The sequence below is a fragment of the Mytilus galloprovincialis genome, chromosome 5 (genome assembly GCF_965363235.1).
Source record: "Mytilus galloprovincialis chromosome 5, xbMytGall1.hap1.1, whole genome shotgun sequence".
Taxonomy (NCBI): domain Eukaryota; kingdom Metazoa; phylum Mollusca; class Bivalvia; order Mytilida; family Mytilidae; genus Mytilus; species Mytilus galloprovincialis.
Window position 1 is genome coordinate 51,300,531 of NC_134842.1, and position 27,150 is coordinate 51,327,680.

The following is a 27,150-nucleotide window of genomic DNA, read 5'->3' on the forward strand; positions in this document are numbered from 1 at the left end:
GTTCTTGATAAATCATCACAACGATTATCATTTACTTTCGCTCGTACAATCATAAGTTTTGGAAATAAGGCATATATAAAAAGTAATATATTTTACGACACACACCTTTTACGGTTTGTTTGATCACGTGATCTTAAATTTTCAGATTGAAAGCCGCAAAAGTTATATCATGCTGAGTCTTGTAGAAAGTTTGATTTCTCAAATATTTCATTGATTGCCACATATGTTACAAGGTACCATATATGTTATGGAATAATTTGTGTACATGTATATGTTGCTGCTAAATGTATTGTAGAGGATTTTTTTTAATTGAAAAATTCTTGTACATTCAAAATTTTTATTTACAATTTTTAATTTCTATTAACAAAAATAGGGTTCATGGTGTCAATATAAATATGAAGCATTGATTACCTTGGGAGAGGACCGAGTTAATGATACTGATCCGTAATCAAGCTAGACCAGTTTCAGCAGCCCTGTTTCTTGTTAATATGTAATGTCCTGATTGAACTTGATGGTTGACACAAGTTCAATCAGGACAAATGAGATCATGGTTACCTACTTATTGGTAGGACATCCTGCATGGGTATTGGTGAAGTAAGAAAAATACACCTTATTGCTATTTGTCGGCCATTTAGCATTACTATAGCTATACATCACAAATGTCTTTAGGCTTTAGTAAGTGTCAACTTGACACTATAATCTCTGTAAATTTTTGACGTCATAATAGAAAATATCTTACGCCACCATACAGAAATGATTGTTTGATGACATCATTAGTTCAACTGGCTAGGATTGTCGGTTCCACCAGCGGAAATAGAGTTTCAGGTGTGTGTACATGCTGTAAATATAAAGTAAAGCATTTTTTGCATGATTTTTGTGGTTTGGTCTATTTCTCGAAATACTTTTAATTTCCTACAAATTTAAATCTCTATTGACTGAAGGAACTGAAATGACTAAAAAGTATATATTTGTTAATATATTTTTAGGATGGAAAAGGAAGTTTCTAATAAATATTGTTTAAAGAAAGACTAGACAATGTCTTCTGTAAGTAAATATCTAATAAATCATTTAGTTTATTGAAATTTTCATTAGAACTTACTGCAGTTGTTGCTTGGTTCTGGTTAGAAATCATAGTGAATGTAAACTGGTACATTAAAATTGTTCCTTTATCTAGTTGTGAAGAACATATACATGTATACACTGGTAGACCTATTTGGCAAATGACCGCGATTTTTGGCAAATCTACGCGGAACGGAGAATAAATAGAGGTTCATCGTAAATTTTCTGTTTTACAGAATATTTTGCGGTTCTCCGGAGATTTTCCGTGTCTCAGGGAATTATCCGCGTGTCTCAGGGAATTATCCGTTTGTCCGATTAAACTGGTGTGTATTGAGTCAGTGATAGAACCAGTGATGCGTGAGCGACGGTTATTAATAGATCGTTGTATAATCCGTTATCTGTGAGCAACGGATATTAATAGATCGTTGTGATTATATACACTGTTTACAGTCAGATAAAAATAACCGTCTTATTACCCTTTTCAGTCGAGAAATAAAAAGCGGTGGTTTTGATATTAAAGTTACTTGCAATTTAAATATCGAATTTAGTTCAATAAAGAATAATCTATGTAAATGTGACCAATGAACAGGAAAATGCACGTGGTAACTTTGCAATACTACAAATATGTTCACCTTACAAAATTCTTCTTTATTGTCATGTTAAGATAAATCAGTTCCTGTAAAAACAGTAAAAACAGACTCTTAATTACTGCAGATGCCGTAATCCGACATTATGTCATACTGATTTGACACTTGTCTAATGTGAACAATACCTGCTGTGATATTTTTGCAATACAACATGGACAAGCGGAAGGTCGTAAATCAATCTGTTGATCCGAATTTAACTTTACCTGTTCAGATATCATAGATACATTTAATAAATTGTATTGTATTCAATGGAGATAATTTAAATACACAATATAATTTATTAAGACATATTTGCAGGTATACATTGAACATGTTTTCTCCAACCAAGAAGGTTTGATATTGAATGCTTTTTTTTTTTTTTTTTTTTTTTTTTATCAAACTTCGATCTGATCACTCTCGTAGATTATAAACGAGTAATTCGTTTATAGTTACACATTGTTACTCTTCTAACGTCTTTTTCTTTGTGCTATTAAAAAAAAACTCACAATTTTCCACATCAGATCGACATTTATATATATATGAATACTGGAAATCTTTTTTCCGTCCGACACCACGCTCCCCACAAGAGCCCCAAGATATAATCATACCTGTCAATCACTAGCCGCAAGTTGAACATTTTGGCCAGCCTTCCTCGTGCTTTCAATTATGACATCGTTGCGAATTTTTTTTTTTTAAATTGACATGTGAAAAGAATAGAGTGATGGGAAGTTTATTTTACGACCTATCAAGACTTCTTGTGATTCTAACAAGATTTTTCTTAGGCCGCATTTCTTTCTAACAAGAATTTTGTAAACGTTGTGTCGCGTGTGTTACTGTTTTCTACACGAGTAGAAACAAATACATCGTTTGATAAATCTTTAATGACCCTGTTTGAATTTTCAATAATGCATGCACATGTTGTTGGTAATCAGACTTTTTTACAAACGTAGAAACAAATACTTCGTTTAATCAGGTTGAAGTTAGAAAAAAATGCAGCGTTTGTACCAACAAACGACAAACTGCAGACGCATTTTTAGCGTTTGCATAGTTTGTCAAAGTTTATGTAAACTTTGCAAACGTATGCGTTTGAAAGAAATGATCAAAACATGTGCGAGTATAGCCGTTTGCATCTTTAATGAGTCTGAATCCGTAACCGTCAAAATAGCATGCTTTACAAAAAGATCAGCCAATTCAAACGTTTCTTTACACAAAGATGATTTTAAGTACGTCATACATTACATGTAAACATTTATTTAAGTAAATTTTTTTCGTATCTATCAATTTGGTTACAGGGTTTATGCAAGTAAGTTGTACCGTGTGGTGCGTTTTCAGATTCATTTCTCAACAACTTCCTGTGAACCGAAATATTTCGGCGGGGGTATCAACGGCGGCAAGCTTACAGTTTAACTTGCTTAAATTTTATTTAAGTCAGTTTATTGAAATAAAATTGAAAATGGACATGGGGAATGTGTCAAAGAGATAGCAACCCGACCATAGAAAAACAGCAGCAGAAGGTCACCAACAGGTCTTCAATGTAGCGAGAAACCCCCGCACCCGAAGGCGTCCTTCAGCTGGCCCCTAAACAAATATATACTAGTTCAGTGATAATGAACGCCATACTAATTTCCAAATTGTACACACGAGACTAAAATTAAAATAATACAAGACTAACAAAGGCCAGATGCTCCTGACTTGGGACAGGCGGGAAAATGTGGCGGGGTTAATAGATATAGGAAGATGTGGTGTGAGTGCCAATGAGACAACTCTCCATACAAATAACAATTTAAAAAGTAAACCATTATAGGTTAAAGTACGGCCTTCAACACGGAGCCTTAGCTCACACCGAACAACAAGCTATAAAGGGCCCCAAAATTACTAGTGTAAAACCATTCAAACGGGAAAACCAACGGTCTAATCTATATAAACAAAACGAGAAACGAGAAACACGTATATATTACATAAACAAACGACAACTACTGTACATCAGATTCCTGACTTAGGACAGGTGCAAACATTTGCAGCGGGATTAAACGTTTTAATGGATCCAAACCTTCTCCCTTTTTCTGAAACAATAGCATAACATCACAACAAAGAAAAACATACGATAAAATATCAATTGGCAGACTTAACTCAATCAAAAAAACATGTTTATGAGATCTCAACCCTCCCCCTATACCTCTAGTAGCCAATGTAGAAAAGTAAACGCATAATAATACGCACATTTAAAATTCAGTTCTAAAGAAGTCCGAGTCTGTTGTCAGAAGATTTAACCAGATAAAATAAACAAAATGACATTGTTTTTGCAGAAGATTAATCCAGACATTAACGTACTTTGGCTTCCCATTTGTTCCACTGTGTAGGATAACTTATTTACGCATTACATCATTAATAATTACCAATATTAAAATGCTGAAATGCTAGTTGTATACTTATTATTTTACTAATTTGCGTTTTGGTTCCGTTTAAATTTGCTGTTATAGCATGTATAGATTCCTTGATTTTCATAACTTATCTAGTTTCAGTTGTTAAATACTAGTCAGTAAAGAGCTAAATATTTTGCCTTCCAGCAGAGCCAACAATTAAGCATCAGACGTATACGTGATACATTAATCATATATATATGTAATATCAGTAATGGACTCCTAGACTTTTTCTCCTTTTATAGCCGACTATGCAGTATGGGCTGTGCTCATTGTTGAAGGCCGTACGGTGACCTACATGTATAGTTGTTAATTTCTGTGGCATATGGTCTCTTAACGAGAGTTTTCTCATTGGCAATCACACCACATCTTTTTTTTAAACGGACTCATTTAGCATTTGTTATATTCTCAACGGTTGAGAAAAACTCCATGGATGACAAGTCAACTGGGGTTTTGAGTTGAACATTTTGATTGTGTATGTTTATAAGGGTTTGAATAGGATTTATATAGAAGAAGAGAGAATATATATGGACAAAAAGTGCACAACAAAGGGCCAAAAAAGTAAATAAAATAGACACCAAGAAAACAAAGAATATAGAATAATGGGGGAAAATATGAAGACTACAGAAAAATTACTTACAACTATTAGACAATATTCAAGACCCTCGTATGTGTTCAAATACAATCTGTATACACTAGTATATATCTTGCTATAAAGTTCCGTTCTCAAGGTCTTTTGCTCGAGCCTGACTGTCTGATTCTATTTAATTTTTAAATTGATGTCCAGTGGCAAACATTTCTAGAGTTGTGTCATTCAGGAAGTAAATACAAGAAAAAATGAATCTGTTCATGCGCGGGTTGGTTAAAAATAGAGCTCCCTACTTATATCTTGTTTAAAAAAATATTTATTTTACTCAGCTATCTTCAAGGCACTATCTTCTTCTGTTACATGAAATTGTGATACTGTAAAATTGACTGATTAGATTTTATTTTAGATTGCCAAAGTTTGAAGTAGTAGAAACCATTTCCGTGACCTGTGTTTGTTGCACTCTGTGGGTAAAATCCAGTAGTTTGTTTTAGCCTACTGAGATTTTAATAACTTATTTTCGAATGATGGAACCATATCAAAATAATAAATTGAGCACGGGTTTGACAGTCAGTAAACTGTCACACAAGAAATAGATTGAATGTTGCATGTACACTAGTCCAATTTGTAATGTTGTCTTTACGTCCTTCCACATTCTTTTTTTTTTAAATCCGGGATCCGCTTTCGAATATATTATGGGAGTCTGTCAATGGAGCTAGAGATACATTTAACGACCTTGACTGGCTGCACAACCCTTGCACGGTAGATAAATACCTCATACACAGATACACTGGCTGGTTAAAGGGACAATAAACCAGAAGTGTAAATTGCCCCAGGTATTTTAAGTATATTGTGTGTAATGTGTCAACAGCCACGTGTTCGTGAATTCATAGTCGCTTGAATTTTAGTGATATATGTATGAAAAAAAATTTAAAAAATACTGTTATATGTATAATATATAATATGTATAATATATAGAGAATAATACATGGCAAAATCCGTATCATATGTCGTATCATCCCGAGACATCAATATCAGCCCAAGGGCCTTTAGGCCCGAGGGATGATATTGGTCGAGGGTGATACGGCATATGATACGGATTTTGCCATGTATTATTCTCTATTTATCATATGTTTAGTAGTAAATACAGTAGTTTTGCATATGTGATAAATAGCCTGTTGTTTAATCCATATCGCGCAACTTTGATGCGCACCCTTTATCGCATACCCTTTATCACACCCATATGATAAATATATATTATACATATAACAGTATTTTTTTTTCATACATATATCACTCAAATTCAAGCGACTGTGGTGAATTCAAAGATAATCAAAATGATCTAATTCACGTGGTAATCTACCATGCAGCTACGCATCATCGCACATCGCAAACAACTAGCTTTGCATTGTAAGATATTTAATTATACCCCCGCTTTGAAAAAAAGGGGGGGTATACTGTTTTACCTCTGTCTGTGCTTCCGTCAGTCCATCCGTCCGTCAGTCTGTCAGTCAGTCCGTCCGTCCCATGAATATTTTTCGTCACATTTTTTGTCAGGAACTACACTACCAGGATTTCTGAAATTTGGTTTCAGGCTTGATATAAGTCAGCTATACTTGGAACTTGATGCGTTTTCAGATTCATCACTCAACAACTTCCTGTTTACCGAACACTTGTTTGATTTTACACATGATAGCCAAGTTGAAAAATTTTCGTCACATTTTTCTCAGGAACTACAATACAAGGATTTCTGAAATTTGGTTTGAGGGTTAATATAAGTCAGCTATACCGTGGTAACCAAGGTCTGTCTACTTAACTGTTTATATGGGAATTGGTGAAAAAGTCATAGTTCAAAGTCATAAATGAGCGTAAATAAGTGTTCCGTGAAAATTGTTTTCGAAAATCTAATTTGTTCATAATTCTTTTATGTAATAAACTTATTTAAATAAATTTGTACCTTCCCTTGTCTGATCACCAGCATGGCTAAAGGTATTACTCCCAAATGTATTGTGAGGTGACACGTTCAGGTATTCAAGCGATTTCCTGTCGGACTTGCAAGTTCATGCATCGCTTCACTTCTAAGGGTATTGATCAGTGTATACGACCGATAACTTGAAACTTTCCATTTTGAACTATCAGGTGTATAGTATAAATCTCTGTCTTGCGTGTCCGATATACTAGTCATTACTAAACGCATCAGCTTGTTTATAAATTACATTTCTGTTGTAAAGAATATTATTTATAAAAATCTAAATAATTCAAAAAAAAAAAAAGATTTGATAAAATAAAAATCTGTTTTCACATTTTTTCCAAGGGTAAATTTGGGGAAATGTAAGTACTCGTTCTCAAAAGTGAAGGACAGTTTGAAACGTACAAGAAATATGATTTAACAAAAATATACGCACATATCGACCATTCTTTAATACGCCTTGATAGAAAGTTACGGAACTATAGATAGTTGCAATTCAAAACTATATACATTTTTACATTGAACATAAGAAAGAAACATACATTTTGTTTATTTGGGTTAAAAGTTCTGTAAATAAACTAGTCCTCGTATGACAACAGTATGTTATCATGGGATGTCGATGGACGAAGAAGAAGAAGAGAACTTATTTGAATTAAATACAGGTCGATATTTAACTTGCTTTGGGTTCATCGAAGTTATGGACATAGTAAAATCACAGATTTCTATTTCAACAAGATTGTTCTCGAACAAAGGAAGGAGTTGTCGTCTCAATTGTTGGCTATAATGTATAATGATGTGAACATGGTTCTGAAAGTACATTATGCAAAATTTCCTGTTCCGACATGCATGTTATACATGCCACTGGACAAACACTAATTATCCCCAAGGGTTGTGAATATTTTGCTGGAAAACTATTGAGTATCAAAGTTTCAAATTAATTTCGGGATTTACTTTCCTTCTTGGTATTCAATATTCAATAACAGAAAAAAAGAATAAACTGCTTGTCCGCTAAATAGGGGTATTCTTGTTATAGTTATATTAAAAAATAGGGATATATGACATTAAATTGGTTCTGTCTTTTTTTTTAAACATCGTTAAAAAGATGTGTGTCTAAGGTGAACGACACAAGAACCCTGTAATACTAGTACGAGAGCATGTAAACATTCCTTCTCAATAATATGTTTGTATTGGAAATCTTTTCATACGGATTGACAACTCATGGTCCGATATGCATGTAATATTTGCCACACGACGCCCATAGTTCTTTCTACCATCATCATCTTATTCTTTGATATTGCTGTAAACATCGATGGTTCACACCCAAACAAAATGGAAGTAATGTACCTTCTGATAGCTTCTTCGTGTTATACACTTGTGAAACTTAATATATAGACGAAATTTCGGTATTAAAATGAATCTACATCTCACAAACAGGATTTTTAAATCACGATTTTGAGCAATCGTTGTAGGTTCATGAATATTCATATGGTGCTTTTCTTTAGCGCCAATTGGAAAAAACGTATCTTTAAATAAAGTTTACATTATTACACATATTCCTCAGAAATCAGTTATCATAAAACCATACGAGTTATGATAAACCTTGATAAAACAAAGTTCTGTTATCATAAAACATAAAATAATGCACTATGTAAACTGGAGTAAAATTAAGTTCTAAGCACTGTACATGTACTATAGTAAAGTTGTAAGTCTGTTCTGTCACAAAACTTTTAAGCGATGGTCCATGCAGTTATATTCATGTCTGGAAATGTCCTTGGCTGTTTATCCAAAAGATATAGTCTGGTTTTTTCTGTTTCCCATCGTTTTTTGAGAAATGCATTTAAGAGTGAATCGTTAACTGGGTAAAGACCAGTGGCAAATATCTCTCTGTTCGTTCTGTCGATTTGGGAAGATATTTTCTAATTCATTTGAAAATATTTATATGTGTTTGCAATGTTCAATGCTTGGACTTTGAAAAGGCGCTAATAAAGCTAACTAAATATTATTTTGATAAAAGAGGTAATACAACAAATTTAATTTTACAAACAAATAATTCTGTAAACATCGCGTGTGAGGGTTTACACGGAGTTAAAAGAAAAGACAACAGGGCAAATCTGATGAAAAAAAAATCCCGAAAAATCGTAGTAACAGGAAATTAAACAGTAATTGAAACCCCCTCCTCAAACAAATGTACCTCATGACCTGTATTATGCTGAGGTCCAATTTTTTTGGTGAAAAAAATATAGAATGCTGGAAGTGTTTCGATGTGCTATTGGAAAATCCTTTGAAAAAAATGGGTAGGGTTCACCAGGACACGGCTTAGGTAGCACTTCACAGAAAATATAGTTACAATTGAGCCACAGAATGTTGAATAACCTTCCAACCCTGGCCTTCTAATACGTTAGGCCAACTGTTAGTGTCATACATGCAAAACTACAGACCTATCTACGGAGTGCTACCATACTCAAATGCTCCCGATACTAGTATGTTGAAGAAGTAATGAAATTAATAGAACCAGAGCCGGATTTAGTGGGGAATGGCGTTGATGAGAGTTTTTAATAGTCTTGATTTGATTGATTGATATCATGGAGGTTTTTAACGACACTGACTCAATGACTGGCTATACAACACATAGAAGCTTTTGACGACATAGACTGCCTAAACAGCCCTTTGAGTTTCTCAGTCGGCTATAAAGGGGGAATGACACGGTGTCCGCCCCCTTTTGTTGAAAAATAAATATTGATTATATAGGGAATCACTTGAGAACGACTGGAGCTGGTCCTCTCATGACATTATCAGTTAGTCTCCCCTCTCCTTATATATAAAAAAAATCTGGATCTGCCACTGAGAACAAGTTTAATAAACTAAAAAAAAGAATGTGTCACTAGTATACACGGATGCCCAATCCGCACTATCATTTTCTATGTTTAACAGACCAAGGACTATCTTTAATTAGTATAGAAAGTCCCTGAGTGGACTGAGGAAATGAGGTAATTCTAATTTGGCATTAAATTTAGAAAGATCATATCATTGTGAACATGTGTACTAAGTTTAAAATTGATTGGATATCAACTTCATCAAACACTACCTCGACCAAAAACTTCAACCTGAAGCGGGACAGACGGACGAACGAACAAACGAACAGACAAGACCAGAAACAATGCTGAGAATGGAACATCCAAAATATATATTTTTAATCTTTATTGCAAAATTACACCCATAAGGGTCAAGCAATATAAACAAACATTGTAATATAAGGTAATCTTATACACTCCCACTCCTGAAACACAAACAAAATTAAAAGTCATCTGATTGCAATCTTATAACTGTTAATACTGATGAAGTCGCTTTATCATTGATTTATAAGATACAAGTTGTGACCTTCGAAATTGTTTTATATTATTTTATTTGTATATTTTCCTATAGACTTTTAAGGTACCTCTGTCCTTAAAAAAATCCCTTCCATAATATCCAAAACTTCATCGTTGATTTGAAAAGAAAAAAAAATGATTTTAGATTTTCGATTATCAATTGAAATGAACCTACTAGAGCCTCAACTTTCAAGCGCACAATAATGTCAATCATTACACATCACTTTAACCCTTTAATTGACATTCCACAATCGGTCAGTAACATCACCTGTGTTTATAGTTACAGGGTATTGCCCGCCGTTGGACAATCCCGTGCAGTCGACACAATTGATTTTTAACATTCTCTATTATGAGCGAGGTCAAGTTTTAGATCAAGTTAATTACATATATTTTTAACGTTAATTATATATATTAATTATTAAAAAAAAAAGTATCATCATTTCTTTTCGTTTCTTTTTTTTTTTGCTAGTATAGTAAATAAATCTCAATCCCGGGATTTAGATACACTTAACATTAGACCTGGAAGTGCCTTCTTATAAATGGAGAAACTGTCTTTCACATTAAAATTTAAAAGAATATTATCGCTCAGGCATATTTTAAATTTTGTAATAAGATGATTGATTGTTGGTTGTTTAACTTCCAGTGGCAAATATTCCATAAATGTCAGGACGAACTTAGTTTTAAGATCGAACTCTCAAAAAATAATTGAAAAACAGTAATGATGACAGAAGAACTTTGATACGTGTGAAATAACCATCCAATCTTTTTTAAATATAACTTATTTATATTTCAAAAAGTAACAGATTAGTTTACAAGACGTGCATTGACGTACTTTCATATCTTTAAAATGGAACTTCTTTGTCTAAAAGACAACCAACGAGTTGCCGAAATCCAGTTGCATGCATACTATATACATACATATGCATATTATGCATCGACGATCGTTGTATTACGTAACATACTGCTATACCAATTGACCCCTGATATCAACTAAGGTTAGAACTTCCTCCAGGCCGTTCATTTTATTTTTGTTCCAATAAACGGTTCTTGAATCAATTATAATTTCTGAAGTATTTACGATGAAAGCATTATTCTCAAATCGTCTTACACAATGATAAAATTGTATTTATACCACAATTGAAAAGTAATTTAATAAAACAAATGACAGATGAACTGATTAATTATAAAGATGAATGTATGTCCATATGCTCATATATATATACACATTCGGACTAAAATTCGCAACTAGTTATTATCTCATCGTAGCATATTGTTAATTTTGCTAATATATGCCTTCAACCCCAAGAGGTATAAATGTGCATTTCATTCTGAAAGATTAATGGATCAGCAGGTGATCAAGACCGTTTTAAAAATTCCTATTTGCCAATGAAGTTTAAATGATCTGCGGCCTCAGAAATACACATGTATTTTTCCATCATAAAAGTAAACCTTTAACCCCGAGAAATATATAATCTGTTTCTCTCTAAATTTACAGAAACATTATCATATGTGATAAATTTTTGAAAATTCCTTATATCTCAATCGATTAATGATACTAGTAGTTCTGTAAACTTCTACATATATCACAATCTGTACCTCAATACAACCGTCCCTCACACTTAACGGATTATACAACGATCAATTAATGATTGAACGTCGCTCACGCATAACGGATTATACAACCGACCTTTTAATAACCGTTGCTCACGCATCACTGGTTCTATCAATGACTCAATACACACCCGTTTTATCGGACAAACGGATAATTCCCATAGACATGGAAAATCTCCGGAGAACCGCAAAATATTCTGTAAAACGGAAAATTTACGATGAACCTCTATTTATTATCCGTTCCGCGCAGATTGGCCAAAAAACACCGAATTTTTTACAAAAATCACGGTGATTTTCCAAATAGGTCTGCCAGTGATAATTATCTTTTTTTCCCCCTCTGAATTAACAAGATTTAAGCAAAAAATTCTACATGTATATAAACATTCAAGGATATGGTGAACATGTATACATCAATGAGACAACAAATCAGCTACACACATTATCAAAAGATATCTAGAAGGTATTGTGTTCATCTTCTTTAATCTTAACAAAAGATATCTAGAGGGTATTATGTTCATCTTCTTAACAAAAGACATTAATCTTTACATATATACATGTCTACTATATAATTTTGTAAAGATCAAATTTTCCAAAGTGTGCAAAAGTGTGAAAAAATAAAATCTTTCAAACATCTGCCATTCACACCAAATAAAAAGCAATGGACATTTGAATTAGCAAATCTATCAACTTTCTCCTTACATTGCTTAGTTCAACAAACAATTTTGGTGTACAGTTATTTATGTTATTGTGTGAAATATTTATTTTATTCTTGTGTGAAATATATATTCTGTTTAAAACATTTTTTGGGGCTTTCAGACAAGTGCTCCAAGTACAAATGACCTTGCCTTGCCAGTTGCTGCCATTGTGTGCATATCTGTTGTGTGTTATACATTGTTGATTATAGGTGTACTAGTTCTTAGATGGGCTATTCGTGTAAGTATAAAGACCTGATTTCATTCTGAATAATATTTTTGAAACTAGAAATCAAATTACATCAACCAATTTTCAGTCGCTTTCAAAAAAACTGATTTAAATTTTTTTTTTTTTTTAATTATTGTTATTTAATCAATTGCATCTTTTTTTTTTAAACAAAAAAAGGAACGCATGTAACAAACAAAATATACTTAGCTCCACTGTGTGTAGTATGTGTACTGTTCATGTATAATCACTGGTTTTAAGTTTAATAACCATTTTTCAACAAAAAAATAGGACCATTTGGAATATATATAGACAAAATTATTAACAAAACTTTTAGTAGGAGAAGAATGATTACCTTGTTTTGATTAGTGTGAAGATTCGACAGATCAGATCATCTGTTTTAAATGGTTTAAGTGGGTAAAGAATAAAAGCTAAGCACTCAATGTTGTATGACAGATCAGTTCATCTGTTTTAAATGGTTTAAGCGATTAAAGAATAAAAGCTTAGCACTCAGTGTTGTACGACAGATCAGTTCATCTGTTTTAAATGGTTTAAGCGATTAAAGAATAAAAGCTTAGCACTCAGTGTTGTACGACAGATCAGTTCATCTGTTTTAAATGGTTTAAGCAGTTAAAGAATAAAAGCTTAGCACTCAAGTTTATTATTAATACACTCAGGCACATTGTGTGCAACAAGAGCAACAAAATGTAGTATACAATATAATAAATTGGTCAATAAATATTACAAATAAATAATATCGCAACCAATCAATGTTGTACACCACCATGAGGAAAAGGAGAAATGAACTTTTATTTTCAAACACTCTTTATTATTACTGGTGAATCAAGAGACAACTCTTCTCTCTATTAACAAATACTGCATAGAAACAATGTATTTTCAACCATATTATGCTTTTATAGAAATGGGAACCCCTTTGTCAAAATTCTGTATTCATGGTAATAATTAATTTGACCACTTTTAATCTGAAAATTTAGCTCCATAATTGAAAACTTTTAATTCACACCTGACACATATGTAATGATGATTTATAATGCTTTGCTATAGCTGCAAAAGTATTAAAACAAAAAAAAGGTGTGGTAGTCTGACCAAGAGACGACTATCCAGAGACAAAAAGATGTACATATGTAGATGTAATCACTTGTACAGCAAAGACAAAAAGATGTACATTTGTAGATGTAATCACTTACCACAAAGACAAAAAGATGTACATTTGTAGATGTAATCACTTACAGCAAAGACAAAAAGATGTACATGTGTAGATGTAATCACTTACAGCAAAAACAAAAAGATGTACATGTGTAGATGTAATCATTTACAGCAAAATTGGACACTGACTGTCCTTATACAATGAGCACACCCCAACTTTCTGGTTTTTTTTTTCAGACACTTTAAATTACATTAGGAAGACAATTTGTGTAATCTTCTTTATATTTATATTGACTCATTAATTAATTTCTATTTTTAGAGACATAACATTTGTGAAAATTGCTGCAAGTGTAATTTATGTGGAAAAGAGGAACCACTAGAGTGTACATGTTGTGTGAATGTTTCTCAGAGCTGTGACTGTGATCCGAGTCTTAATAGATGTTTGGACAAATTATGTCCCAATAGAAAGGTATGGTGGTCAGGTGTCAAAGTCATGTGACAAAATTTAGAATAAAGGGGTTAGAATTAATAAAGGAGCAGTTTATTTTGAAGACTTTGGGTTTGAAATAATTAAGATACTGGCTTTATCATTTTTTTGCATTGGTGACAAATTTAATAGCTTTTAACTCATTTATTGTATCAAAGGTATGTAAAATAATGTACATGCATGAAATTAAAAAAAAATAGTCAAAAATATTAGTTTTAGTCAGAACATTAACGAGAGGATTAGAAAAGTTCAATTTCAGCCAAAGTTTAAAACAGCATGCATGCATGTTTGCAATAATTTAGACGTCTTCACTAACCCGAGCATCCCAGTCCCTTTCAATGAATATAAATGCTTTATACAATTGTGAAAATTCACTTATTTATTTCAGATATACAATGGTTTGACAATCAATCAAAAGATTAAAAGCATGTTTATTTTATGAGACAGAATCATTGCACTTCTTTAAATTTCAGATTTTTCAAAATGTAAAAAGACATGTTTTTATAACAATTGTGTTTTCAGAAGGTGCAGCAATATTGGAGAGAAAGGGTATTACAATCATGTTTCTATGTTCTCTTTGTTTGTTATTGTATTGAAACTGAATGACAGTTACCAGTATTCAATAATTTTGTTAATAACCAGATAAATATGATATGGTTAAAAGTAATGTTGGTTTTTTTTTTAAAGTTATTTTAGGGAAGGTGTCAATATACACTTTGTGTAACAGCAAGGGTAGACAATTAATATAGAAAATGAACCATACAATAACATACATGTAAACTTATCATGTTTTATACCTGAAAATTACGTAGCATTCTTCTATATTTTTGAAATGACCCATAATTTAGTCACACTAAGCATTTCTAATATGAATATGATGATATTAAAGCTGGAATGATCTGTCCACTTATAAAGTTATATACATGGAATTCATCTCCAGATTACATGGCAACTAAGATCCTATTTTTGTATGTAGCTGGTTTTGTTATCATTTAAATTCATATAGAAAAAATTGAGTATGATGTTCTTCAGTCATTATTTACATAAAAACGAAAATTTAAAGAATTTGATCTTTTAGACAGGAAAATAAGTCAATATATTTCTTTTTAAAAAAGTTGATGTAGTATGATTGTCAATGAGACAACTATTCCAAAGGGTTCAATTTATTAAGATGAAAGCAATTACAAAATGTACTGGTCACTGTAGTGTATGTCTTTCAACAATGAGAAAAACCCATATACATGATATACAAGATATAAAAGTACCCAACGTAAAGAATTTGAAACAATTCATTACAGAAAACTAACAGCCTTATTTGTACAATGCTACAGTAGACAGAACAAAACAGGGGAACATTATGTCAGACATAAAGCAACTACAATGCTTTAAAAGCTCCTGGCATGGGACACGCACACAAAGAATATGACGGGGCTAAACATTTAGATATTGTTGATATTAATCCTTACAATTTTTGTAATTTGTTTTCATCCGTATTAATATTTTTTGTTTCTCATCCCTCTTATTTTGATTTCATTCCACCTTTTCCAGTTATTATTCTTTGATTATTTGTTCTATTGTATTCAAAATTAATTTTGTTACAAGTTGTTTATATCATTATTTTGATTTATTTTTAAAATTTACACATTTCACAATTTATTTCAACGAGTATTCAATCTAACAAACATGCAACATTCACTAAATAATGGAAATAATATGGTTACCACTTACATTAGTGCATGGAGGCATTCTATTATTGGTGCCAGTTTTCTTAGGCTCAGGAACTCTGGATATTTTAATTCATAGTTTGTTAATCCTACTCTATTAAGGCCACAATTAAAAATATTTTGGTTTGCCCAAACCCTACCCAAAGGTTGAGACAGTGGGTAGGTAGGTAGGCATTTTCTTTTTTTTTTTTAAAGAGAAATTGAAGTATTGGGTGTTTATTAGTCTTCATGCCTATCTCATTAAAAAAAAACTTCTTCAAATCAGGACAATAAAAGAATTTGAGTAGGCAGCTTTTTTCTGGGTAGGTAGCATTTGGGCAAACAAAGCTATTCTTTTTTATGGCCTAAATTTTACTAAATTTGGTGACCAATCTTACTGCATTTGAGATTTGAAATAAATTTTGTTTATGTTCCTGAAACATCATTTGAAACCTTCAAAATTAGTAGGTTATAGCCCTTTTGTGTTAAAGATTTTACACTATGAAATGTATTCAAATTTCTGATATCAATTCTACTATAAAACATATATCATGTATATAGTAGTAATTTCTAGCACAATTTGTTTTAGTGTGAGAGATAACATGTACAATGGTTTTACTGTATTCTTGGCCCCTGAATCCCCTCCCCAATCCCCCTTTCAAAAAGGGATATATTAAGAAAAAAATCATCAATTTTGTACGTGTTTAATATGATTCTTTTGGTATTTGCATAAAAAAAAACGCCTTTTCATATAATATACCACTAGAGGAAAATAATGTCATTTGGAGCTTGGAAACAAATTATGATATTGTTAAAATGACACTTTATGATTTTTTTTGGATTTTTTTCAGAATGTGAGTTGTGTAGATATTTTGCTGTGCCAATGTTTTGCAGGTCCAAATAATTGTTGTACAAATGTAAGTAAAACATCATTGCAAAAAATCTTACACTTTTAATATTGTTTGTTCTTTGTTAAGTTGTTAAATGGTAGGATCAGATTAAAAAAATTGTTAGGTTATAATCATTGCCAGGGTTATAATGTAGAACTGTGTCTATGTCACAACCCTATTTCCTTGAGTTTAAATTTAACTTAAATACATTTATATATATAGAAAACTGAAAAGAAGTGATGATTTACATTTTTTTTTCAATGGGTATAGGTTATGTAGGTTGATGAACCTAATTTTTTTCCAAATTCAAGGTAAGGAGTTTAAAAAAGTTAACCTGAATTGATTAGAAATTGCAGTATTTCAATTATACATTTTCTCATTTCTGCCAAATAATGATACACGTAAATAACCTTTTATTAAAGTTATTATTTGACAATTCAAACCATTACTGAAATGGAAAATTAATATCGGTAAAGTGATAAGGCATTGGGTAAAAGTTTTCTCATGATGTTTTGTCAATTAAAAACCATTACTGGATTAGGAAATAAATATCAGTTCAGCAATAAGGCGGCATGGATTACTCATATACCTTTGTATTTTTATTAGAGAAATTTGATGGCATATTTCATGCATGGCATTTAGAAATGATTGATGATTTTATTACAATTTATATTTTTCAAAAGTTTGCATGATATATTTTTATAGAAGATAAACTAACAAATATGAATATTCATGTTCATTAATTAAAGGAAGGAGATCTATATGAGGTACACAGAAATCAATTTTTAGATGAGATATAATATATACTCAATATTCCTAGGGTTACTACTCTGATCTCTGTTCGGGGTCTGCGGTCATAAAACTTTACCCAGAATGAGTACAAAATGTATGATTGATACAAAAATCCAGCACTTTTTAAAGTTAAATTCTGAAAAGTCAGAGTATGATGATTTTGCTTCAAATTTTTATGACCGCATGGCCAGCTCTGTAACTTGAACTTAAAAGCTGTGGTTGGTATGGGACTTTTATCTCATTTCACAAAAATGTGATTTCCTTTTGGAATATTCATACATACTTCTGAATATAAAGACATGTCCATCCACACTTTTTCTTCAAATTCTGGTTTCCAACTTTCCAGTTATTAGGGTTGCCCATTATTGAATCAATATCAGTTTATCCCAAATGACCTTGCACACTTGATGGTGATGCAGTGCTTACAAAGTTATAATTTAAATTTTTTATCTGGATTTGAAGGGATTCAGTTCCAATTTGTTTGTCCTTGCTATTAAAAAATTAATCATACAAAGTATTTGTAAAATATGAATTGAATTGTTCTTTAACTTGGTAAATTAAAAAAAGTTAAATTATTCATGGAATTAAAGGGTAAGGGTAATAATATTTCAGGAAAATAAAAGCGTTGTTAAATCGGCTCTTAATTTCCCCCAAAATGTAGGGTTGAACTTTAAATCTTAAAAAAAGAAAACATTTGTGTAATCAAGGTTTTACTGTAATATTGTTTTTCTTCTATACAGTGGTGCAATGAATGTGGAACTCTACAATCTCAAAATGTCACGTGACATATTTCCATGGTAACAATAATTTATAAATTACTTATAGTTGAGTAAGTATTTGTGTGAATATTCTCACCAGACTTCTCCACTCCTGTCTCATCACTGTTTCTTTGCTTGCTTTTACAAGACGTAGCACTGCTTGTAGGACGCATGAGCTTATAACATTTCACATGTACAAATCTTTGAATACACTGAAAAGTACAATTATTTCATTTTCGTTTATTTTGTTAAAAATTTCATGGCATGCATACTTTGAAAACCATAACAGATTTTGTCAAATTTACATTTATTTAACCTGGAACCTAATCTATTTTACAAAAATGTTTTATAAAGACATGTTAATTATAAAGTATATGCTATTTAAGGTTAATTATGAATTGAAAAAGCAAAATTCCTGTTTGTCTGATATATCATCATTAATTTGATTCCAATTAAGTAACAATACTGTTTATGTTAAAATTTGAAAAAATACACAAACTCCCAGAAATATATCAATAGATTTGTACTGTGAAATGTGGTTATAATATCTTTCAGATTTATAATGGGTGTGATGGTGCTTAAACTTACATATTAATCTCTTTTTATAATCATTACTAACCGTAGAGTAGAAATTAGCTATATTTAAAAATTTATATTATTTATTTTTAATTATATTCTTACAATCTCATATTATTTAATTAACAATCATCTCAAAATGAAAAAGTCATGATGAGGATATATTTGAACTGTTGCTATATATAATTTTTTGAAACCAAAAATTTGCATGGATATATTCATATGTATATTATTTGTCAACAAAGATTAATTCAATGAGATACATTTCCTGTAGTTCTGTTTGCAAATGATTTTCAAATACCTTTAGAAATGGCATGGAAAGAAATCATAAGATTATACATTTCTTATACATTAAACAACCTTAACTTTAGAAAATTTCTAATATAATTATTAGCACTTAATTACTTATTTTTGGTCTAGAATTGTAATCACAGCATACATGTATGATTTCATTTAAATTGATGGTCAAATGGCTTCATTTTGAACCCTATCACAATTTGAGATGGTCTGTTTTGTTTTTGCTTCTTTATATAGCATGACTAAAATCAGGTGCAGAAAATAGCACATTAAGATATATAGACATTTATTAGTCATACATATACATTTTGTATGTGTAAATACATGTGTGGAGGTAAATAATAAATATAACTTGGTGACTTGCATGATTGGGTTGGTATTTAGAAATAGAACATTAGTTGCCAGTATGAAAATATGTGTATGAAGTAATATTGGATAGCAGACTATAAAAAAATCTTTAAGATTAACTGTTTAGTGTAAAAGAATACTTTAAAATGTCTTAGTTTAGCCATTATATTTCTATGTGTTACTTGTACATAGTGTGTAAAGGACCATGTGTTACTTGTACACAATGTATGAATGAATGTGTGTTACTTGTACACAATGTGTGAATGAATGTGTGCTCTTGTACACAATGTGTGAATGAATGTGGTTTTGTGTTACTTGTACATTTTGTGAATGACTGTGTGCTTTATGTGTATCCTTTGAACAATGGGTGAATGGCTGTGAGTTTATTTTCTTTTTCATGTTACTTGTACACAATGTGTGAATAGCTGTGTGTGTTTTTTTATGTTACTTGTACACAATGTATGAATGAATGTGTGGTTTTGCCTATATATATATGAAAAAATGGAGAGGATATTGTTGCATTAAGAATGATATCGAGTGCTTTTGATGTGCAGGTTTTGTAATTTTAGCTTGACAGGTAAAATAATGAAAGAATATTAGCAATATAACGATGTAATTTATCACATTGCTTGTTTATATGTGATGACCAAGATGTCGCCTAAAAGAATGCATATATTTTTTTGCTTGATATTTTCCTTTGCAGATCTATGTGTATTTGAGTTTAGCAATTATGAAAAATCAAATTTATGGCAAATTGTTATATTTTCATGATATTTAAAAAAAAACACCAAAAAAACTTTCAGTTTGACTGCACATACCTATCAAATATTGACATAAAGGAAATAATATTTGATTTTGCAAAGCATCATTTTTCAAGTCCTGAATCCACCTTTTCATCAAAAGTCTTTAATAGAAGATCCTTTAGATATTTCTATCAATATGGAAAAAGTATCTTACAAATTTTTCCTGGAGATTCAACTGAACATATATAGAGTAATTTGAAAAATCTGAGCCTATTCTTTATAATGTTTGGCAAATCTTAGAAACCTTTAATACATGAACAGCAAACCTTAAAAAAAGTTTCACTCCTACAGGATGATCTGAATGTGCACAGAAATTATGGTTTTAAACGCAATCATTCTAACTTTAATTTGATAACTAATCCAAGAAATCAACTGTTGAAAAATATTAACATGTGGCTGAACAACACTTTAATTCACATGGTTAGGTGTGCTTCTCAGAAACTATTAGCAATAGCTCAAATATATTTGATACATGTATATGGAATGATTATTAATATGGTGTACATGTCCATCTTTCAGGGTTCCTTTGACATTGATGTCATTTTCATGGTTCTTTGGTCAACTTTAAATTTTCAACGTTAGCTCTTTTGTTATACACTTTAAGCAATAAGTCAAATATATTTGGTGTTAGGAATGATTGTTAGTGTACATATTGCAGGGTTCGTCTGACCTTAACTTCACTTCATGGATCAGTAAAATGTTTTGAAACCAAAATAAAATCTTTATCTAAAGGACATAAATTTAGTCATGATCAGTAAAGCAGGAGCAAACTTTCAGCATGTACTCTCTTGTTATTATTGATCATGATTGTTTTAATGGTTTCATGATTCAATTGAAGTTATATCAGACAAAAAGACATGAACAGTTATAATTCCTTAGGGATTATGCATGCACATGGCACTAGCTGAATCGACAGTTGTTATCATGAAAATATACCTAAGTACTGCAAAATACTGTAATAAAATAACAAGAAAAAGTACATAAGGATCAGTATGTTGTTAGAAAGATCAATGAATGGCAATAAAAAACTATAAATGACATTTATTTCTTCATAGGAGCAAAATATTTCAGGGAAAATTAGCATAACATGTATCCCAAAAATGTGTGACTTTGTTCTAGAAACTCAACTTCTCAAACAAAGTTCAAATTGAGATCTTGTCCTGCAGTTAAAATAAGAGTCATTTATAAGACAATTTTCAATACTTGATTCTAATTATATATTTAATTGTAGCCATATTTTGTACAAACACATATCAGATGAAATGTGTTCCAGTTTCAAGAAGTCTGAAGTCTGATCTTAAACTTTCATGTCAACTTTTATAGACCCATAAAAAAAATAGATTGAAGAAACTTAATTTGTACTTTTATATAATTTTAGGTAGAGAAAGAAAATGATTGTTGTGTATTGCCGTGTGACATCAAGTGTAATCATTTCAACTTTTGTTGTTTTGAGGTGAATTTGAGAACAACAACAAGTGAGAGAGAACACTCCGACTTTCAAATGATGCAGGTGAACTCAGCAAGAAGTATGCCTAGCCGTTATAAATCTGGACGCGAACCTTCCACTGTGGTTCAAGTTATTAATATTTAATGGAAAAGGAAACCCAATTGTATTTGATATTTGTTTGTTACTTTTTTGTTTAAATGATTTTTTTTAAAGGAGTTTTAAAGATTTTTGATAGTCACAGACATAATCTTTGTTGTAAAAATTACTGTTAGTATATAGAGTTAAACGAAGCAGGTCACAATGGTAAGTTCTAAAGTGTGTTTTTTTCATGGAAATAAAATATATCTGGTGTCTTTTCCTTCATATCTTATTTTTAGAGTTGCAAATAAATATATCTCTGAAATTTTTTTTTATCAAGCAGACTTGCACTTTTCTTCCTTTTCAACAGTCTCAGAGAGGAAGTGTTTTGAAATGATTGTCTGAATCTAAAATTTTATTTTATGAATGAGCATCATCTTTTGTTTAAATAAGTACATGTATTGGAGGTTTAACAATATTAAATAGAAGTAGAACAAACCCATTGTCGTTTTCTCGATAATACTTAAAGAAACCTGTTATGTAAACAAAGTAAAGTTTCAGAGGGTATGTTCATTTTGTTTATTAAAAATGTTTTATCTCATGAAACAATTTTAACATATTTATGATCTTAATAATCAAAATACTTGTATTACATGAATCTCATTTTGTTTTGTGATAAGTAAAACATGCAAAATTTTCTGCAGGTCATGGTGCTAAACATTTTCCCTTTCCATTGATTTTTTTCTTGCACAATTCATATAAATTTAAATTTTAAATGTGTACTTGTAGTGGTCAAATATTTTAAATTTATCTTTCCAAAGTGAAGTTCTTGTGTTGTGGTTGTATAATGCATGAATCAGTGATAAACATGATATTTGCTTTAGTGCTATTGTTCATATTTAGTTATGAAGAAATTCATAATAAAAAATTTCATATGGGGCAGGTAGTCACTCTCTTCTTACTTTAGATTTTTCAGTACTGTTTTCTTTTAATTTTAGTAGTGACAACACTGTCTAGTTTTTTTGTCAGCTTTTAAGTTGTGAATATTCAGTATGTTTTATGATATTTGAAATGAGAAATAGATCTACGTAACCCAATTGGTCATGTGGTCAGCATTATTTATTGTTATTGTATATGAGATGTGACCAACGAATATTTTACCGTCCATTGTTATAAGCATTGTTATTTATTTAGATATTTAATAAACTGAGATATTGTGCTTTTTATTTTTATTATTTTTCCTGTTATAAATAACAAAATGAAGGTACATTTTGCTTAGCTCGAGCATATGTTAATGTACTATAAATTCAGAAACAATTGTGCAACTGGTTGAGTATCGCAATAATATCGTGTATGCTGGTATCTGATACATGTATTTTTATGCAGATTCTCTTGAAATCTCAGTTATAAATCTCACAATTTTGAAATCACAATAATTGATGCACACAATAATTTCTGAATTAATAGTACCGGTATATCAAACACATATATTTGGTATGATTGCCAATGAGACAACTATCCACCCTAGAATATCGTCCAGCAGTCATTCTTGTTGAATCTATTTCAGATTTATTTCACCTGATCATCACCCAATTTTCATTTTCTATCACCCAGCATCTCTGTTCTTGCTATCACTGGGAAGAATGTTGTGGAGGCCAGATAAACATTTATTTCATTTTCAATCTTTAGCATGTGTATTTGCCTGCACACTTTGATTATGAGTAGTTTGGTCTACCAATACTTGATCGTTGTTATCCTGCCTTTTTCATTTATCAACATTAATTCACATCTACTAACTGGTTGGTTTGCCATCTCAATCCTTTACATTTGTTTTTTTTTTATTATAGAGAAATGTTTTATATTCATATGAACACACTGAAGTAGAATATAATTGCATTTTCTTGTTCATATGTATTTGCCTTGTCGCCTACACCTGGTTTTGACATTAAAGGTCAAGCCCAATATAGAATAGGACTATATTTTATAAGCATTTGCATCATAATCTCTGCATTTCTAATTCCATTGTTTTGCGTCTCTGTTCCTTGTCAAAAGCTTCAGTAATTATAGCATTTTTAACCGGATTTTTGTGACAAAAATGTCGGTTATTGATTTGGGGATGTACGGCGGGCGGTCGGGCGGCCGGGCGGTCGGGCGGCAATCAAATGTTGTCCGTGCATTAACTCATGAACCGTTCAACCAAAGCTTTTAAAATTTTAATATGTTATTACCGACAACTATACGAAGGTCAAGTTCAATAATGGCGATTTTGACTTTTACCGTTCAGGAGTTATGGTTCTTGAAAGATTGAAAAATGGAGTTTCCAGTCGTGTCCGTGCATTTATGCATGAACTGTTCTACCAAAGCTTCCGAAATTTTAATATGCTGTTACTGATGACAAAATGGAGGTCAAGTTCAATAATGACGATTTTGACTTTTACCGTTCAGGAGTTATGGTTCTTGAAAGATTGAAAAATGGTGTTTCCCGTCGTGTCCGTGCATTTTCTCATGAACCATTCAACCAAAGCTTTTGAAATTTTAATATGTTGTTACTGATGACAAAAAAGAGGTCAAGTTCAATAATGACGATTTTGACTTTTACCGTTCAGGAGTTATGGTTCTTGAAAGATCGTAAAATGGCGTTTCCATTCATGTTGTTGCATTTACTCATGAACCATTCAATCTAAGCTTTTCAAATTTTAATATGTTGATACTGATGACAAAATGGAGGTCAAATTTGATATTGACGATTTTCACTTTCACCATTCATCAGTAATGGTTCTTGTGATATTGCCAGGACACAAATAAATGTTAATAAATCCGGTTTGCTGTCGTTGTGACAGCCTCTTGTTAGTTTTCAAATAGTAACTTTTCTAATCATTTGTGTTTATAAAAAGTTCTCAAAAGTGGTGAATGAATAAATATTATAAAGCGGGGCACTGACTTCATAAAAGAGGGTTACAGGGTCATAAGGGTTAGGATTACAAGCATCCATTGTTTTGCGTCTCTGTTCCTTGTCAAAAGCTTCAGTAATTATAGCATTTTCAGTTTTCAAATAGTAACTTTTCTAATCATTTGTGTTTATAAAAAGTTCTCAAAAGTGGTGAATGAATAAATTTTTATAAAGCGGGGCACTGACTTCATACAAGAGGGTTACAGGGTCATTAGGGTTAGGATTACAAGCATCAAGGGTTAGGGTTACAGACAGCATTAGAGCTAGGGTTGCAGACATCATTTGGGTTAGGGTTACAGACAACATTAGACTTAGGGTTACAGACATCATTAGGGTAAGGGTTACAGGCAGCATTAGGGTTAATGTAACCGACATCATTAGGGTTAGGGTTACAGACAGTCTTGGGGTTAGTGTTACAGACCGCATAAGGGTTACAGTTACAGACAGCATTAGGGTAAAGGTTACAGACAGTCTTGGGGTTAGTGTTACAGACAGCATAAGGGTTACAGTTACAGACAGCATTAGGGTTAGGGTTAGACAGCAGTGAGTTAGGCTTCATTAGGGTTACAGACAGCATTATGGTTAGGGTTACATACATGATTAGGGTGAGGGTTCCAGACATAATTAGGGTAACGGTTACAGACAACATTAGGGTTAGGGTTACGGACAGGATTAGGGTTAGGGTTACAGAGATCATTAGGATCAGGGTTACAGACATCATTAGGGTTAGGGTTAAAGACATCATTAGGGTAAGGGTTACAGACAGCATTAGGATTAGGGTAACAGACAACATTAGGGTTAGGGTTACAGACATCATTAGGGTAAGGGTTACAGACATCATTAGGGTTAGGGCTACAGACATCACTAGGGTTATGGTTACAAACATCATTAGGGTTAGGGTTACAGACAACATTAGGGTAAAGGTTACAGACAACATTAGGGTAAGGGTTACAGACATCATAAGGGTTAGGATTACAGACATCATTAGGGTTAGGGTTACAGACATCATTAGGGTTAGGGTTACAGACATCATTAGGGTAAGGGTTACAGACATCATTAGGGTTAGGGTTACAGACAACATTAGAGAGGGTAACAGACAACATAAGGGTTAGGGTAACAGACAACATTAGGGTTAGGATTACAGACATCATTAGGGTTAGGATTACAGACATCATTAGGGTTAGGGTTACAGACATCATTAGGGTTAGGGTTACAGACAGCATTATACTTGGGGGTACAGACAGCATTAGGATAATGGTTACAGACAGCATTAGGGTTAAGGTTACAGACAGTATTAAGGTTAGGTTACAGACATCATTAGAGTTAGGGTTACATACATCATTAGGGTTAGGGTTACAGATAACATTAAGCTTAGTGTTACAGATAACATGAGGGTAAGGGTTACAGACAACATTAGGGTTAGCGTTACAAACATCATTAGGGTTAGGGTTACAAACATCATTAGGGTTAGGGTTACAGACATCATTAGGGTTAGGGTTACAGACATCATTAGGGTTAGGGTTACAGACAACATGAGGGTTAGGGTTACAGACAACATTAGGGTTAGGGTTACAGACAATTTTAGGGCTAGGGTTACAAACATCATTAGGGTTAGGGTTACAGACATCATTAGGGTTTGGGTTACAGACATCATTAGGGTTAGGGTTACAGATAACATGAGGGTTACGGTTACAGACAACATTAGGGTTACGGTAACAGACAACATTAGGGTTAGGGTTACAGACATCATTAGGGTTAGGATTACAGACAGCATTAGGGCTAGGGTTACAGACATCATTAGGGTTAGGCTTACAGACAGAATTAGAGATACAGACATCATTAGGGTTAGGGTTACAGAGATCATTGAATTAGGGTTACAGACAGCAATAGGGTTAGGGTTACAGACAGCATTAGGGTTAGGGTTACGGACAGGATTAGACTTAGGGTTACAGACATCATTAGGGTCAGGGTTACAGACAACATTAGGGTAAGGGTTACATACAACATTAGGGTTAGGGTTACAGACATCATTAGGGTTAAGGTTACAGACATCATTAGGGTTAGGGTTACAGACATCAATAGGGTTAAGGTTACAGACATCAATAGGGTTAGGGTTACAGACATCTTTAGGGTTAGGGTTACAAACAACATGAGGGTTAGGGTTACAGACATTAGGGTTTGGGTTACAGACAACATTAGGGTTAGTGTTACAGACATCATTAGGGTTAGGCTTACAGACAGCATTAGAGTTACAGACAGCATTAGGGCTAGGGTTACAGATAGCATTAGAGTTAGGG

The 27,150-nt window shown here is 32.1% G+C and overlaps 1 protein-coding gene across 5 annotated transcripts; it reads left to right on the forward strand.

The window, feature by feature from the left end:
* The first annotated feature begins 36 nt into the window (after nt 1-36).
* LOC143075989 (uncharacterized) lies at nt 37-23,122 on the forward strand. Of its 5 annotated transcripts, none has more exons than XM_076251598.1 (8): nt 37-82; nt 987-1,044; nt 12,456-12,572; nt 14,044-14,193; nt 14,734-14,760; nt 16,766-16,831; nt 17,554-17,571; nt 21,757-23,122. In XM_076251598.1, the coding sequence occupies exons 2-8, from the start codon at nt 1,036-1,038 to the stop codon at nt 21,967-21,969; spliced, it is 600 nt and encodes a 199-aa protein (XP_076107713.1). In that variant the 5' UTR covers nt 37-82; nt 987-1,035; the 3' UTR covers nt 21,970-23,122. The 5 variants fall into 5 exon arrangements, with proteins under 5 accessions (XP_076107713.1, XP_076107712.1, XP_076107714.1 ...); XM_076251597.1 differs by lacking the exon at nt 37-82 and adding an exon at nt 103-233; XM_076251599.1 differs by lacking the exons at nt 37-82; nt 17,554-17,571 and adding an exon at nt 103-233.
* Nucleotides 23,123-27,150: the final 4,028 nt, after the last annotated feature.

What these genes read in the sequence shown, in the direction of transcription:
- LOC143075989 (XM_076251598.1), top strand. An exon ending in AATTATGTCCCAATAGAAAG is followed by an intron (nt 14,194 to 14,733) that starts GTATGGTGGTCA and finishes TTGTGTTTTCAG; the next exon opens with AAGGTGCAGCAATATTGGAG. An exon ending in AGCAATATTGGAGAGAAAGG is followed by an intron (nt 14,761 to 16,765) that starts GTATTACAATCA and finishes GATTTTTTTCAG; the next exon opens with AATGTGAGTTGTGTAGATAT.